The 17,577-nt window shown below is 42.0% G+C and overlaps 1 protein-coding gene across 2 annotated transcripts in view; it reads left to right on the top strand.

Annotated features, from left to right (window-relative positions):
- Positions 1-13,999, top strand: part of SAP30BP (SAP30 binding protein) — a 30,599-nt gene extending 16,600 nt beyond the window's left edge. For both annotated transcript variants that reach the window (XM_075518578.1, XM_075518577.1), the window contains 8 exons: positions 949-991; positions 7,304-7,392; positions 9,905-9,996; positions 10,463-10,523; positions 11,011-11,062; positions 11,457-11,515; positions 12,750-12,834; positions 13,515-13,999. In XM_075518578.1, the coding sequence (XP_075374693.1) occupies positions 949-991; positions 7,304-7,392; positions 9,905-9,996; positions 10,463-10,523; positions 11,011-11,062; positions 11,457-11,515; positions 12,750-12,834; positions 13,515-13,696 (663 nt within the window). In that variant the 3' untranslated portion in view covers positions 13,697-13,999. The remainder of the gene's footprint in view (positions 1-948; positions 992-7,303; positions 7,393-9,904; positions 9,997-10,462; positions 10,524-11,010; positions 11,063-11,456; positions 11,516-12,749; positions 12,835-13,514) is intronic.
- The last annotated feature ends 3,578 nt before the right edge of the window (positions 14,000-17,577 follow it).

Genomic DNA, 17,577 nt, shown 5'->3' with positions numbered 1-17,577 from the left:
GCTGTGCTCCCACAACTGAAGCGGCCTTAATTTATATAACTAAGGAGGGATTAGCTGTGTTGAGAAGATCTCCAAACAGAGCATTACAAGCTAGTGAGGTTGCCCTTGAGTTTCTGGTAGAGCAGATCGGCTATATCACTTCTGGAAAGTAGCAGCCAAGAGAGAATTGACAGTGGGAGCGTTCTTCCAAAATGGGAATGCAGGATCTGCATCACCACCACCCTTCCTGACATTTTGGTTCATAGAGGGTTTATCAGCCAAAGCCCTGAATGGCACAATTACAGAAGTGAATTCTGGCACCACGCACAACTGGCAAACCTCTGCAGCCCGGGGACCCTGCAGAGCCCTGGGTGTCTGCAGAGAGGCCGATCAGATGCTGCTCTGAAGTCATTGTGCTCTCCCGCTGGTTCTGGGAGCATTTCAGTTGTTTTCGTGTTACTCTGGAGAATATATCCTGCTGGCCCTGCTTAGAGGACTGCAAGTTGCACAGGCCTGTGTAGGCATTCCCAGGGCTTAAGTAGTTTTCTGTGGGCTGGATCCAGCTTGTATTTAGCTAGCTATGCTCTAAAACATTGACTCTTGGCCGGTGCCAAGGGCCAGTCACCAAAAGGAAGAATCTGTGGTTTGATCTGTTTTGAGGAAAGGCTTCAAGTACAGCAGTTTTTGTGGAATTCAAAAGGAGCTGAGTGTCCAGGACTCACAGAAACAGAGCCTGAATTCTTTCATTAGGTTTAGACTCTAGCTTGGAAAGGAAACAGAGCATCCTGTTAGGCTTTGACTTTCCATGGTACAAACGTTGCCCTATTATCTAATAACTTGCATTTCATTCTTAATTTTTATTCTTTTGTCTCAGAAGTAATGTGTAAATTTCCGAACAAATGGACAGTATAGCTTTTTAGATTGGAAGCATACCTTGACTAAAATCTGTTTCTTCCCCCTTCCTCCCAGGAATTCTCAGAACTGGAGAAGAGAGATCCTCAGGAGCTAGTTGGTAAGTTCACTCAGAAGTATTTATTCACATGTTTTTTCAAACTAGACCTTCTAGGCTTCCCCTTTGTAAAAAGCATCTTCACTCTGTCCTAACAATGCTGTAGTTTGAATTATTGCCTGCAATGTTTTATCTCAGTGGAATATTTTCAGTGAAGTCTTCTTTTGGGAGAATGGTACCATGCCTAACAATATGAAAATATTTTCATATATTACATGTCCAAGACATATGTAAAGGGCAGTGTTGATGTTTTCTAGATGACCTTAAAAACAATAAAGCAGTAGCTTCATCCAGACACCTCTGAGAGCCAGTGTAACCAGGAATGATGACAGATACTTTGTTCTGTGGCTTCAAAAACTTACCTAAAATATCCCCACTTAGATGCGATCCACGTAGTGACTTGTAGCTGCTGTGTTGACATAGCGTACTGTATGTTTTCTAATGCTCACTGAAACTTATTTGATTTTTGTGACATCTCACTTATTCATTGCACCATTATTAGATTTGGAAAAAATGCTTGGGAAGTCCAGGGTCATCAGGTGAAATAGTATCCTCTGCTTTGTCTCTGTGGAGTTGTACAGAAAGTGTATTTTATGTTGAAGCTCTGACTAGCTTGAACTAACCCTTTGTTCCTGAGGTTACTAGTACAGTTGTGTGGTAGCATGTAATAATATCATTAAAAAACCATGAGTTTAGAAGTTGCTTCATTATCTGTCAAGTCAGCTTGTCAAGGCTCAGGCATGATATTTCAGCCATGAAGTGTGATAAACATAAAATAAGACAGTAAATACTAGGATGTGAAGCTGCGACTCCTACAACAGTCATCACTCTGAAGTTTTGGACTTAAGTCCTTTTCAATTGGCCTGCTCAGACTTTGCACCAACCCAACCGTTATATTGAATTTTCAGCGTTTAAAGGGCAAAAGTCTTTAACGAGTCTCATCATAGAATACAACAGGGATCTTTCTCCAAACTACTGATCGGCCCCAAAATGTGCACTAGCGCACACCAGTGACTGCCTCCATCCACAGGAGATTAGAAGATTAAATCTCATTTGTCTCATAATAGCCCAGACTTGCATGCAGGCTTTAAAAACTGTACAGAGAGTACTTATTACAGTGTCACACATTCGTGAGTGGACAGTCTTGGTGAGTCCAAGACCTGGATTAAGGTTTGTAATATATCTTTAATTTCCTCACTCTCCTTTCCCAATAGTAATGTGCACAGAGCAACGTGTAGGCTAGCTTTGTGCAGAACCAGGTTATTAGAGGTCAGCATAATTGCCATGCTGGATTTCTGTAGGTCTTTTGTATCAGACCATGTCTTATCTAGTTGAAAAGGAGCTGTTGCAAGAGCCTTATGGTTGGTGTAACATGAGAACCACTCCTTTCCTGGAAACTTGTACTTTTAGAGTTAGAATTCTTGAATGGAAAAAGGTGCAGGATTTTCTGACACAAAGCAAGTAACTTCTCCACTCTGGACATCTAAAGTTTTGTCTAGTATCAGTATGTGGAAGTCAAAGTCTTCCTTAGACAGTTTTCCACAACTGCTTTTTGCATTAAAAGCTTCTGGGCCTGCCCTTCCCAGAAGATAACCTTACGTTCATCAACTTTATTAAAGTCCGTGGTTATGTAGTTGCTTAAGTACAGCATAAATGTAGGCTCTTGCCAAAAGTAATGTTTCTGTTTTACCTCCCCCGGACGCATGCTAATGTTTGTGTGCCTTGAGCTGGTCTGGGAGTAGGAGCCAGCTGAGATCCACCTTCACTGCTCTTTCTTTTTTTTTTTTTTTTTTTTTTTTTTTTCCTGTGAGGCTTCCAGCTGGATCCATTCCCTGATCAGCTTAATGCATGCTAGGTGAGCACTAGAGTTGACAAAAAGAAAACAGCAGGGATGAGCAATTGGGAAGGGCATGGTCCTGACTTACGCTGAAGTAGTGATCACATAATCAAAGCCTGAAAGAATGGGAGGGAAGGTTTCCAGCAGTAACTGCACTGTGGTTGAGGAGAAAGTATATGTGAAGCTTATTTTGATAGATTTCTGCATCAGTGTTGTCCTTTTGGGTTTTCTGTACCACTCTGAAAAGTACATGGTGCTGGTAGACATTGCATTTTCTGTTTCCTGCAGCCTTGCAAAATAATACTTTTAGGATGCACTTTTTTGCCCTGAAGTTCTTTGCAGCATGGTTGTTTACCTTTTGGACTGTAAGAAATGTTCTCTCCAGCCCTTAGGATATCTGAACACAAAGTCAGTGTTCATAAGAGCAGAAAATATGGCTGAGTTGCAGGTCTCTGCATTTCTCAGCCCACAGAGCAGAAAGGGAACTAGTGTCCTTCCATGGATGGGTGACTCACTGGCATGTTGTTGCCTCCACTTCTTCCCTCTGATTTGGCTGTTCTGGTGCCAGGAAATCAGAAACCCACACACCCTGGTTTATGCCAAGCAGACTTGATTAGAGTGCCAAAGAATGCAGTTTTAGAGACCAGGCACCACCGGTTTGCATGTCTCCAGGGGAAAGCCATGCCCCTCTGATTACCCTTTCCAGGTCTTTGCTTGTTTTTTTGCATAGTGTGACCTTTATAGACAAACTGGCATCTGATACTGCCTGTAATCCCTTGTGGCTGCTTAAGACACAGCATACAAGTGAACCTTGAAAGGGACAGGAGTTCTTAATCCTACCTGGGGAGCGGTGTTATTCACTGAGAGTGCTGAGGCAAGATGCTTTACCAGACCTCAGATGATTCACAGCCCAGTCTGTCTGGGTACAGCCAGCTCTCTATTCTTTTGGTTTTCTCTGCACTAGGAAAAAGTGCCTACCCATCTGTAGGAAACACAGCTCCTGTGTGCCCCCCATCCATGCCTCCAGCATAGCCTTTGGACTGTGAGCAGTCATTTCCTTCTAGAAGGAACTGAGTGCACTGTTTGCGCTAGGGTACTTTCTCTCCTGCTATGCAGTACGTCTTTGTACTGTTGGATATACTGGTCAAATAACCCATCTATCTCAAACTGAAGCAGATTATATGTAGCATTTCCATTTAATTGTCTGCCTTACCAAGATTTGGCAAGCAAATATCCTCCATTGACTACTGAGATGCTGAATCTTTGCTAGGTACACACTAATAGTTGGCTGTACTTTGGCCTGCTATGCAGAGCCCAGGAGCAGCTGAACATCTCTGCCTTGCCATAGTGCATGTGCTGGCTGCACAAAAAGCTACAAGCACCTATTGCTTGTGCTGATTAAATTTTTAACTTTTAGGTCAGCTTGTGGAAGGAGCATGCATGGACTAAGCACCAGTGGCAACATCCTTCAGCAGCAGGATGCTTGGAGTTGCAGACCTGGCAGTGCAGTGGCTCCTACTTTCTTGAACTCCCATCTGAGTCATGGGATCAATTTTATGACCTTAGTTCTTTATCTGGACTGTGAATCTGATTAGGGGAAGATATTTACTTACTGTGAGTCAGAATCTGGGTGTGCCCATAGTTGATTAATCGTGCCAACAGCCAACTTCCTGAGGTCCCCACGTGGAGATCCTCTAGTCTTTGAGGCAGCAAATCACAGGCCCAGTTAGAGACTGCAGCCCGTGTCACTACCTATGACTCATGTAAAAGTAAAACTTTGATCTTGGCAGAAATAACAGGATGCACAAAGCAGTTGGATGTATCCTGTGATGAGGACACACCTTGTTGTTAGCTGTCCGTCTGCATTTACCGCTGTATAGACAGTGGAAAGCTGTGCTTGGGACTTCAGAAACACAAAATCTTTTATACAGGAGCCTGTGGCCATATATGCAAGTTCCAGGATTATTTTGAATTATAATCCCAGCTGCCCCTTCCTCTAGGGAAAGAGCTGGTGGGAAGAGTCCGCAGAATCAGCTGTTCTGCTATCTGTGCAGGAAGTTTGAGGACTGCTTGAGGGCATGGATAATTTGCACTTCCTTATTCTAAATAAGCCTGAATGGCTTAAACTCATCCTTTTCTTCATAATGATGTGGCATCTCAATCTGGCTGCAATGTCATGAAATAACTGAGTAATGATTAACGTTTGTGCTCAGTTTGCGAGGTGCAGGTAGTCTCACTGCTGAGTCAGTCTTCAGCTGCATACAGCTATGGCGGGATTGCAGTAGACAAAGATGTCTTAGTTCTAATTCCTTGTAAGCCATTGAGAGATGCCTTCCCTCATCAGTATAGTGTTGATAAATGATTGTTTTCACATGGCTCAAATGAAAGAGCAAATGAGCACCAAAACCTGAAAAGTCATGTGTCAAAATATATCATCTCATTGGGAGCTCTTGTTCTGCCTCCAATGCAATTGGTTGCTGAACATAATCTTATGACTTTGTGACTTCTTTTCTGGCTAGACAGAGTTCTTGCCCAGAGTTCCCCTTCCTATAAATGTTTTGTTTCTCTGTGGTTCTTCTGGTCATCTGCAAAGATAAGGAGCCAATGGGATGTCTAGTCTGGAGGTAGGCTTGAGGTTTGGTTTTGTTTTTTTTTTTTAAGGTCCTTTCTTTGCCTTACAAAGTCTGGATTTGGTGGCTTTTTTTCTTTTTTAATGTTTCTGCTGATGCTGTGAATCTTTTAAGCCATTAATCAGCTTTCACCTGTTCTGGAAAGCCTAGTGTGCCATCTATTATGCACACTTTTGTCTATTTGCTACTGTCTCTCTGGGTTCCTGAAACTCTAATTAAACTAGAGGTTTCCCCATCCCACCAGCAGCTGTAACCTATAACAAATGTCTGCCTTGTTGTCAGGGAGCTCCAGTTTGCCTGCCTTTCTGTAGGGGCTCTGGCAAGCTTTCCTTCCTCCAGAGAGGCATCCTCTTAGTAAATGCCAAAGGACACTTTTTGTTCGTTACTAGCAACTGCTGAAGAATTTAACCCTCAGCAACATCTTGATCAAATAGAATGAGTGGTCGCCTGCTAGCACTGCATCTCCAAAGGATATTGTCTTTAGTGCTTTACATTTTTACAAAAGAAATGGAAACTGTAGTAGCACTGAACATGTGTAGTGTTGACTGTAACCTCAGCTATCTGACGCTCTGTGCTGGAAGGCAGGAGAGCATGCTGTGTTCAAATGCCAGTGTCTGTCCTTTGGGCCCTTCTGGGCTTTAGTCAAAGGAGCTGAACTTGAGTGTGCTGGAACTGCAGTTCAGGCAGCTTTTACTGAGGAATGTATAATTGAGGAGCTGCAAATGTGAATGGCTTGGTTGATATGACTTCTGTGCTTGTATCAGGTCTCTTTTTTCCACTACAGACTACAACTCTGGGATGTGTTCCCTGTACAAATTATGGTTGAAAACAATCCTAGCTGCTTAAATATGGCACAAATCTCTGCTCCAAGACTTGGCTAGAAAGCTGCCTGGGTTTCCCATAATAGTGGGAAAGTAGCAAGCAATAGGGGGAAACATGGCAGTTTCTTTTGCTGGTAACTCTGTAAGCTAATCTTTACAGGGCAATCGGATACTCTAATAGTATAACCCAACACAAACAGCTATAGAAATCTGGCAATCTGTTCTGGTCTGTTCTCAGTCCTGCAGAACGAGTTGTTCTTTCTAGCAATAGTTGGACTCGGTAAGCAAAGATCAAAGTGCCTGTTAAGGAAACGTTAACTTAAGGATGAAATGTAATTTCTTGTAGTTACCTCCTGACAGCCTTGTGGAGGGTTGTTCCCTTCTTGAACCATTTTGGTTCATGTAGGTAGGTCTTGAAATAAATAGGACCCAAAGTGATTACCTCCCCAAAAATGGTGATGAGCCAGGCTGCTTTAGATTGTATGCGGAGGATCACGGGATCACAGTCTGATTCTCTTTCTGAGAGTATCCTGGCACAAGTTTTGTCAGAGACTCCAGGTTATTTTGAGCTGTTCAGAGCAGGACTTTAAAGGGCATATGGAAGACCTGGAGTAGTGGAGGGTGCACCTTTGTTCCTCTGAAGATCCTTTGCCTTTGAGGATCTTATCAACAATGGCAGCTGGAGTGGGAAGTAGCTTAGCTTTTCACGTTTCCATTCTGGGGTGAAGAGACCCCTGAAAATAAAGCTTTAAGCATGGGTGTGACACAGAGCCACAGTATAAGGTAGTTATCAATAAAGCAAGCATCGCATCCCTCTTCTAATGATCTAACCTTTAGGTTAGTTGCTTCTTGCTCAGCACTTTGAAAACACCATAAGTACCAGTTGGCAGCATTTCCCTGTTACCTTTACCCATCAGTTCTCAATGATAGAGTAGTACTAGCAAGGACATAAAACAAGTTTAATGACTTGCATAGCTTAAATTCCCTTTCATAGTGCCAGAACTCATGCCCAGTTTGTTCTCTACAGCTTCTTTTTCAGAGAGGGTGCGGAACATGTCTCCAGATGAGATCAAAATCCCTCCTGAGCCTCCTGGCAGATGTTCTAACCACTTGCAGGTTGGTATAAGTCCACTTTATTTTTTTAAAAGGCTTGCAATTCAGTAGGGAGGGGGGATATTTGGGAACTCTGCACAGTATTTTTACACAAGTCAAAAATATAGCATTAAAGATGGGGTTTTACCACACTGAGTTTATGAATGCACTGTGTTAATGCTTTAGGCTTTACAGCAATTCTAGTTTAGGAATCTCAAAGTAGCTTAAAGCTGTTTTCCAATCTCTGTGGGTCACTTATGCTTTAAAATGGCTCTTGATCCCACCAGTGACACAGAAGCAATGTTTACTGTGAAAGCTGCTATCCTCTTACCTCAGCAAATTCAGCTCTATAGGAAAGAACAAATCATTGTTTTTCTATACAGGCCTGAGAATCCCCTCGCTGGAATAGTTGAGGCAGCATTGACTGGATTCCTTTTCCACCTACATAACTCTAGATGATAAACATTTAGAGGGAAGGCTAGTAACTTAGAGGCAGCAAAAGAAAACAAATGCATGTTTTCTCTGGTGCACACCCAAATAATTGCAATAACCAACTTTGCAATAACCTTCTGCTCTGTTTTCCTCCTCCTGATGAAGGGCAAATGAAAGATCAGGGGCGGCTGTTTCCTACCACCCATTTGAGTTTTAACTTCAGTTATCTGCCCAGTAGAAATACAAATAAAGAATCACTTCTGGAATGCTCTATAAAGTACTAATGTGCAATGGTGAATCAGAATGACTCACCATTACGCTTTCTTCTTTTCAGCACAGCGTACCTGGGCATACCGACTCTTGTGCTGTAGGAGGATTTTACTGTTCTGACATCAGTTAATTAGGGTGCGTTAGATCTGAGGAATGCACAGAGCTTGAGATGGAATAGAATAAAGCAGATTTTCTTCCCCTTTGACAGCAGTTTACTATGTTAAATCAAAGGAGAACTTGTCCTCTGTTATCAGGTCAAACCACATCTTACAGCACTTTGAGCAAGGAGATGGGATTGTTCTTTAGAGATGCAAAATGTTCTAGGCTTTTCACTGTTGATTTGCTCTTTCCTTTTGTCAGATTCTTCCTCTAATAAACTATCTTGAACTCTGCCAAAGGGAGTATTTCTTATTATAAAATTGACTAATTCCCCATCTATGGACTTTGTGAACCATATTGCTACCTCCATGGGGAGGGGGCAAAAGGGAACACCTATTCAATCATTTCTACTCCCAAAATTCACTTTTTTACAGTTGTTCCTTCAAACTTCATGATGTGTGCGCTGGATGTGGAGATTTTGTAATTTCTTCTTGCTAATTTTGTGAGGACCTGATGAAAATTATCTTAAAAAGCTTTTTTTGAGGTTGATGAAATAGGAGTTTCATATCAGTTCTTAACAATCCTCTTTTATTCAGGCATCAGCAAACCATTAGACAATAGTCAGTTCTGTATTCGAGTTGACTGTCCGTACAGAGGGAAACGTGAAGTGGCTTATCCAGAAGCAACAAAGGAAAATGGACTCAACTCTCCCATCCTGAAAGACTTGAAGGCCTAGCCTCTGGTCTTATTTTATATGCCTCTTGTACATGAGAAATTTGTGTCAAAAAGAAAAGATGAAGGAAATTACTGAGAATATTCTCCTAGTAGTACAACTAAAGTTTATGTTCCATCTGAAAGTTTCTGCTTTTGCTACCCCTTCAGCATCACCAGAGTAAAAATACTTTTAAGGTCTTTCACTACCTTGCTGAGGAAGAAAAAGATCGTGTTTATTTTTAAACGTTTTAGTCTTTTTGGAGAGTAGACTGCTTGACATTTCCAACCTGAGTCAGTTAAGTTGCCTTTTTCAGGGGCTTGTGGCTTCAGTAAGATATCCATAGACTTCGTAACTATGTGAGTGATCTGCAAAGAGAAGCTGGTTCCATCTAACTGGTCACTTGGGCCGAAGCAGGGATTTACAAGTACATTGTTCCTAAGCGTTTGACTGCCAGTAGACGCCACCAGCAGTACCTGATGATCACATTGGTTTTAGTTCTCCAGCAGAACTTGGCTCTGCTCATCTGTTACCCAGGCATAGCCATGAACCTTGACGTCTGCACAGTGTAGCCCAGCAGCTTTTTTTCACATGCATGACTGAATCTGGAGGTGGGTGTGATGGTCACTGTAAGTTGTGGGAGAACCTTTGTGGATTTCACCTGTCTCTGTTGGAGCTGGCTTCTACTTCTCTACAGTCATTGCTATAAAGGGAATCAACAGACTGAGAGGAAGAAGCGTGCACTACTGCCTCAAATGCCAATCTTTAATCACTGAAGCCTTCAAAAAGTGCAAAGATTAGTTCCCTTACTCATCCAGACAGTTAATGAAGATACTTTCAGACCTTAAAGGAGGGAGTGTCTGTACTAATCAGCCTGCCCGGCCTTAGGGGAGAGGTGGAATCCTTGCTTCATGCAAGGAGGTCACTGGTTCAGTTGGCTTGTTTCCACATGTACACTTCTGATAGTCAGCTGGTGTGCTCCTCCTTTTTGTGCTGGCTCACCCTGTAATTCCTCTCCCTTAGGATAAAATTCAAAAACTCTATGAGAGGAAAATAAAAGAGGGCATGGATATGAACTACATCATTCAGAGGAAGAAGGAGTTCCGCAACCCCAGGTGAGCTACCATCTTTTCCTATGTGATGAAAGCATCACACAGCAAATTTCAAGAATTTTCCTCTTTGGAGTTGTAGCAGAAACAGGATCCTGAGCAAGAAGTACTACTGCTTACAATCAAATGATGTCTTTCTCATTTTTGTAACTGAAACAGTAAAACTCTTCTTTGTGTTCTGTGAAGCAACAACTAGAGTTGGTGTATCAGATTTTAAATGTACAGGCTTTGGATGAAGTATTTTAGAAGATGTGTCTGTTCTGGGAGCTGGGAGATTAGATTGGGGAAAGTGGAAAATAATGTGGTTAATGGCATGCCACACCCATGACAGCAAGTGTAGCTTCCCAGGTTCTGATTTTACTCTTGCAGTGTGAAGAGGTGGCAAACTCTTTCTACTAACAAATCTGAAATGCTTCCATTTACTTCTAGCTCACTGGCTCTGTTCTTCTGAACTCTTGTCTTTCCTTTGCAGCATCTATGAAAAGCTGATCCAGTTTTGTTCAATTGATGAACTCGGTACGAATTATCCAAAGGTGAGGTGCAATACTTTTGACTGGCAAGGGAGCGGGTAAAAGGTAATATAGAGGTGTGAGCTCTTACCTCGGGCTTTCTTGAGCCTGCTTGTTTAGGTGTTCTTTAAGGGAACTTTAGTCTGATCTTCTGCATTGAAGTGAACATTTTTATGTGGTACTGAGCCTCAGTGCCTCCAGCTTTGGTATAATGATTCTTAACAAAAACGGCTGAAGTGTGTAGATATACATGAAACTCCTTGGGAGGATAGAAGCTGAGCAGCAGAAAAATGCATGTCTTATCCCAGCATCCTTTTGGTTTCAAAGCTGTTTCTTCATTCACAACAGAATGTGGTCCTATAAAAAAGGTCTGATGTGATCTTTGTGTCACTAGAATACAAGAAGAAATCAGTAATGAGTATCATCAGTGAACAGAAATACATAAAACATTTTTGAGCTGAATTTTGTGTATATGTGGAAATAGCCCTAATTGACTTATTTTTTTCTTTAGGACATGTTTGATCCTCATGGCTGGTCAGAGGATTCATATTATGAGGCACTAGGTAATTCCAGGAAGTCTTCTTTTGTCCTAACTTAGCTCTTGTGGTTTGTAGTTAATTAACTGTGTTAGAGTCTTCACTTCCTTTATGAATGAGAAGTCATCACATGCTGCTCTTTAACTACTTCATTCTGGTTGGATGTGCCTGAATAGTATTGATGCTTCATCAGGCTGGAATGCCTTTTCATTTAAATTGGTTCTTCAATGTTTTAATCTCTTAAATCATTAATTTAGTGCAGTAATGCTTTGATTAAAAAGCAGTAGTTAGTTTCATGGCAGTTTAGTTTTCTAGACACAATTTGAAGCTTTTGATTGTTTATGATGGGAAGCATGTGAGTGAGAGAGAACTATGGATTTTTACTGTTCTAGTGCTGCTTGTAATTTCTGATCTTTCTCAGCTAAAGCCCAGAAGATTGAAATGGACAAATTGGAGAAGGCCAAGAAGGAACGCACAAAGGTAGCTATTCAAAACCAAAAGAGACTGAGATGCAGGGTTTTTGTTTGCTTCCCTGCTGAATTTAATTTTGTTGCTTTGCTATTTCTTATGAACTGTGCTCTGTGCTAATATGGTTTGTTTTCCCCTGGATCTGTACTTTCTTCTTGCATGTCTTTTTCCAAGCTGCACAGATCAAGTTGTTTGCCCTTCCTTATAGGTCCATTTCTCTAGGTTGTTTATTTGACTGGATTTCCTTCGGTTTTGTCAGGGTTTTGTCAGTATCGGAGCTCTAAAAATGGTATTTGGTAAGCCAAGTATGGGCAAGATAATGCATAAAGGACAGCTTTTTTTCTTAATCTATGACACTTTGCCTGGTGGCATAGCCTAGTTATAGCTTAATTTCCTCACCATATCTCATTGTGAGACAATATCTGCTTTCTGTTCTCCTTGATATTGCCTTCTTGCATCTGATTTCCGGAAACGTTGGGCCTATTTTAACTTTAACTGGGCTTGTTGCAAAATGTACATTCTTATGTACCTCCCAAAAAGAACACAGACAGGCTTTGGGAGATTTTATTCCTGTCCTTCAGTGGTGTTGCCTTTAAGCTAGTGGCTGTCATTAGAAAACTGTTTAATGTTAGAGATTGCCATCTAACCTTGCAGAAGGCTCCTTCCATATTCAGTATGCGGAGGTATTTTTGTTTCTTGCAGTGCATGCTGTGTCTTGCTACTTGTTTTGTTTTTTTGCACAGTAACCCAGGTATCTGATTACGTCCTTGCCCACATCTGCAGTTTTGAAAATATGAGACTGCATGCTGTTGTAGCTCTTGTTGCTAGGTTTCCTGCTATGATGCAGTCGCAGTAAATCGTGCAGGTAGGGACTTGTCTTGTATGTTTCTTAAAGGAAAAAGAACAAGAACTTCTAACTGTATAAATACATTCTTTAATGACCAGGATCTGTCCTTTATGAGCTATATCAAATTCCTATGCTTACACCAGTTAAGAAACACATTTTTATTGTATTTGACTTGGAGCTGGGTTGCAGGAACCCTTAGTGATCATGACTTCAGTATGCTTTGGCCTGAGCTCTACATCTTTCTTCCCACATGACAGTCAGCTTGGAGGCCAGTGTCTCACATGGCATTAAAGCTGCTCTTTAAAAACAGAGAGGTGATGTGGGTTAAAAAAAGACTATGTATATTAACACTTCATTTTTGTCGTCTTCCCTTTCTCCTATGTGTCTGTCCCTTCCCAGATTGAATTTGTGACTGGCACTAAAAAGGGTACAACAACAAGTGCCGCCTCTACAACAACCACAACAGCCAGTACCACTGTGGGAGGTAAAGAACAGTTGTGATTGTACCTATTAAGCTGCAGTAATGCTTGGATTAGTGCTTCCTGGAAACCCTGAAGGCTCCTTATTGATTGTGTATATAATGCAAGAAAGTGTTTCTTCTAGGGGTTGACAGACTAGCTTTCCTGTAGTCCCTATATCCATGGCTGTCCTTCTGGAATGAAAGACTAGGGACAGGTGGGATAGTGAAGAGATTTATTAGTGGGTCAAGGAACCTGCTGATGTCTATGGTTGTAGAGTGTTTGTGGGACTCATACATCTAAAGAGATTTGGAAAGACTGAAAATCATTTTCCCGCCTACAGCCTGCCTTTTAAACTGGGAGGAAGGGAGAAAAAATGCTGGAGGCTGATGAGTGCGTCCTGTGCCCGTAACCTGAGCAACTGAGATCCATGTGCTCTGTTAAAATTAAATATGCTTTGGGGCGGGGACTGAACCTGTCTCCCATTTGGCTGAAGTTCAGGTGTAGTTTTACTTTGACTCTTGAGGTATAAAGTTGTCTTTCCTCCTCAACATTTACTGCCAGTGTATGCTGAAATTAACCTGAGGGAAAGTTGTCTAGTCAAGCAGTGGTATATTAACAGTTGACGAGACAGGGTGTTACAAAGGGATTGGTGACCTTTAACATGATGCTAATCCTCATTTGCTTGATATAATCAATTTCATAGATGCCCAGAAGAGGAAGAGCAAGTGGGACTCGGCCATCCCTGTAACGACGATAGCTCAGCCCACCATCCTCACCACTACTGCAACACTGCCAGGTGTTGTGACAGTGACAACCAGCGCAAGTGGATCCAAAACTACAGTCATATCAGCTGTTGGCACCATTGTGAAAAAGGCAAAGCAGTGACTGTTGTGCTGGGCCTGGATTTTCGGACTTAATTGTCATTGAAGCCATTGTTCTTGGAAGGGAGGGGTAGCTTTCGCCTTTGGTAAAAGATGACAAGATTCTTTGCAACAGACCACAGTTCCCTTTGAAAGAATGGGGGCAGGAGCAGGCATGCCAGCTGTGTGCCCACAGGAATGGACCTCTGCCGAAAATGCCTCTGTCTTTTATTGCTGTGGGAAGAACCAGTCTGTGTGTGTTGTGCCGGAGGAAGGTGGTATCTGGAGTCAGCTTGTAAAAGTTAGCTTATTAAATTACTGCATTATGTTCTTCTTTCCTACTTGTAAGTCTGGGGGGGGGTGGGGGGGGTGGAAGGCGAGTAGTGAAGGAATATTGGTATTACCCTTGTGTATTCCAGGTCACACTCAAAGGCTGCTAGCAGCTTGTGATATGTACCTTGCTCACGTATGCTAACTCAGTTCCAGGGGAATTAAAGCAGAGACAATTGGTCAGTGTCCATCTTCAAATGTGTAGCAGAGACTTGAAGTAGTCTACATCTTTGAATGTAGACTCACTCTTTGTTATAGTACTGACATCTGTACCTGTGTACATATCTGTGTAGATCTTAGTGACCACGTGTTTAAATAGTTGAACTATTGAGAAAACTGTGCTGAAATAGTCTTGTTACTGTCTTGCAGGGATGGAGATTTCTATGCAGACCCCATAAGCTGTAGAGGTTTGATTTGTGAACTCATTTGCAAAGATAACTCTTCCATTGCCATGGAATGAGATTGGACAGCAAATAAGCAGAGGAGAGTGCTTGATTGTGATATTGTCCATCTTTGTACTAGATAGTGATGTACTGTGAAATGCACACGTGGCAGTTAACTGCTTGCTCCACTGTTGTGAAAAAGTATTTTCAGTTGAAAATGTTATTGTATAAATCTTCTTACCTGTGTAGCAAAAAATTACTAGAAAAATGGAAAAGTCTTTTAAAAAAAACCCTGGTGTAATTCATGCATCTGCATTTCTCGTCTTGGCAAGGGAGAATCAGTATCTATTTGTTGTGCTTTGGGTTACAGATACCATTAGGCAAGTATGTCATAATTCCGTTAGGGTGGGGGTGGCATGAAGCTTTTTTCACATTATAGATTTTAAAATCTCAAACTCGGGGGGGGGGGGGGGGGGGGGATAAATTGAGGCATTAAACTGATTTTGATTGGAGATACTTTTCTTGTAGAGGATGTTCTGAAATAGTTGGTAATTCAGCTGTTCTTCATGCTATTTTTTTCAAACCTCTTCCTTCATCTTAAACTTCTACAAAAGTTACTTTCTAGTACTAGCACCTGGGTCTTTCATAAAACCTTCATCTATAGAGGCCAGTCTCCTAAAAAGGAGCTCAACAGCAAATGAAGTGGTTTGTTCATTGTTTTTGAGGTAGGTGGGATAAATAACTTGAATGGTTCCATTTGTGTAGAGAAACAACTGCTAATCTGGACTTTTTTCTTCTTTTCAGTGGTCACTCTGGATTATTTAAATGGTCTTTAATTCTTAGATCATGGTTTTTCAGATTTGGTATTTTTTTTCTGTTTCCGATTGTTTTAAGTTAAATTTCTACCCAGAGCCTGTTTTTTCTAGTGCATAAGCAGTGATAGGAGGGAAGGTTGCTAGATCAACAAAAGTATAAATTTCTTAGAATTCAGTGTTGCTTTTTCAGGTTCTCAGGAGTGACATATATCTTATGTCACTCCTGATCCAGGCTTTGCATTTATGGAGACTTAAGGAAGAAATAAGAGGTTGGTTTCCTGCTTTTAAATAATTTTAAAACGTGTTAAACACTTTGTCTCGGCAGTCATTTTAGCTTTAAAAAAATCATCTCTGTATCCAGGAATGCTCATGGGGGAGAAACCAGGGGACTGATGAGACTGTAGCATGGGAAATTTGGGAGATGGTGGAATTGCTGCTCTTTTTAAAACAATGAAATATTGAAAGGCATGAAAATAGCAAGATGGAAACATCTCTTTTTTTAAATTACTCTGCATTGGGCTTCTGACTTGATTCCTGCAAGCCTTAACTCCATCCTCATCCTGTGGAATATGGTAACGGCTCCCTTGGCTCTCGAGGGGTATCTTCTGTTTTGGGACTGTTACGTACTCTGCAGAGAATGACACATTTCACCTCAACTATTCAAGGTGTTTATTTCCTTGCCTTGAGGAACAGAGTTTTCAGGGCTTTCCTTTAAAGGCCAAGGATGTACTTGTGGGCAATACAAGCCATTAGGTAGCTTTGCAGCTCCGTAAGGTGACTCTCCTGTCTAGAATGTCTTGTACAATTCCAGCCTGTTTAAAACTTGTCTGGTATAAATATCTGTGTTAAAGTCCTGCTGAACAACATGTGGGTGAAGGTACAAGAGTAAAACTGCAGCAAAGTGGGCACCAGCTGCTGCAATTCCTCTCGGACTATAGATTCATGACAAACTTTGAGCACCAGAAGGATCACTGCAATTGTCTGCTCCTGTGAATAGGGGTGGGAGGTGTGTCTGGGCTTCTAGAACAACTGACATTCCTCTAGTGAGTATCCTTAATATGTGTGCTGTGAGCAAGTCTGAAGCTGAGTGAGATTAAATATCTCAATGGGCTGTGTGCCAACAGAAATGCAGCCTAGTGCCACAGGTACCAGCCAGTCTTAAGCATTCCCTTCTTCTGTCCTGTCTGTAACTGTAACTGGAGGTAAGCACAAAGTGGGAGAGTCTGATGAGACTACATTAATTTAACCAAACTTACCAGTTAAGCACCTGACAGAGGGCAACTGCTGAAGGTCTTGGGGATGAATCATTTAACTACAGAAACTACTGAACATTGTTTAAATGCAAGTATCTTACTCATATCACACATCCTGGCACCGCACCCCCTTCCTCTTCCATGCGCCCTCTTCCTTCTTGTTCTTGAAGTATCCATAGTCATTCCAAACCTCTGGATTTCTTTGCAGACTTTATGACCAGAGCTAAGAAATGCTGCTCATTTAGCTCCTGCCTTGCTGCGGCAGGCAAGGAGACACCATGTCCAGCAAATCTGGAGCAATAGGAAAATGCAGATCAGCAGGGCTTGATGATGCTACATAGAGGGATAAGGAGAAAACTTCCTAAAACTAGCTCTGCTGAAGTGTGCTGAGCAGAGATGGCCATGAGGCACCTGGAGCAGCAGTTTTCAAACTCCTGCAGTAACAGGCTTCTGCAAGAGACCTGGCTGAACTGGGCTGCACTCTGGCAGCTAACTCCTGAGCTCTTACTGAGTGTTTGCTATCCACAGCAGAGAAAGCAACTTGAAACATGCATGATTTGGGTTTTTTTTTTCCCTCTCTTCTTTCCAAAAAGCTGGAGTGGAGATGCCAACCATTGTATAACAAACTTGCAGCCAGTACAATAGCTCGCTGCTCTTGTTTATCTTGTGTGTTGCTATCGGAAGTAATAGACGGATACACAGGTTGGAAACTACAGTTCTAGGAAAAAGCCTCTTTCCTACCTCTGAGAACGTGATTGTACACGTTTAGGTCGATGGCTTGCACTTGGCTGTGGTCAAGAGGTGCACCAGGGGAAGGTGGAGGGAGCTTCAGGTGTGCAAGAGCAATGTCCTGAGGGAAAAGGATCCTTGTCTGGCCCATGAAGCCACGGCCTGAAGCCCTCAAATGGGAGGTTTGACTTGTTTGCTTATTAGAAATCTGCATGGCTGTGATCATACCAGGGCTGTGTGATGGCTGCTGAGCACAGGAGGGCTGGAGGGACCTGCTGAGTGTTTAAGTGCCTGTGTTTTAAATGGCACCTAAGAACTGCAAGCTGTGTCTGCGCTGCACTAGTGCAAACTCGCAGCTTACATGGCTAAAAGGTTCTTTATGGTGCTGCTGCAATA

The sequence above is a fragment of the Mycteria americana genome, chromosome 16 (assembly GCF_035582795.1).
Source record: "Mycteria americana isolate JAX WOST 10 ecotype Jacksonville Zoo and Gardens chromosome 16, USCA_MyAme_1.0, whole genome shotgun sequence".
Lineage (NCBI taxonomy): Eukaryota > Metazoa > Chordata > Aves > Ciconiiformes > Ciconiidae > Mycteria > Mycteria americana.
This window is presented reverse-complemented; position numbering and strand designations above follow the sequence as displayed.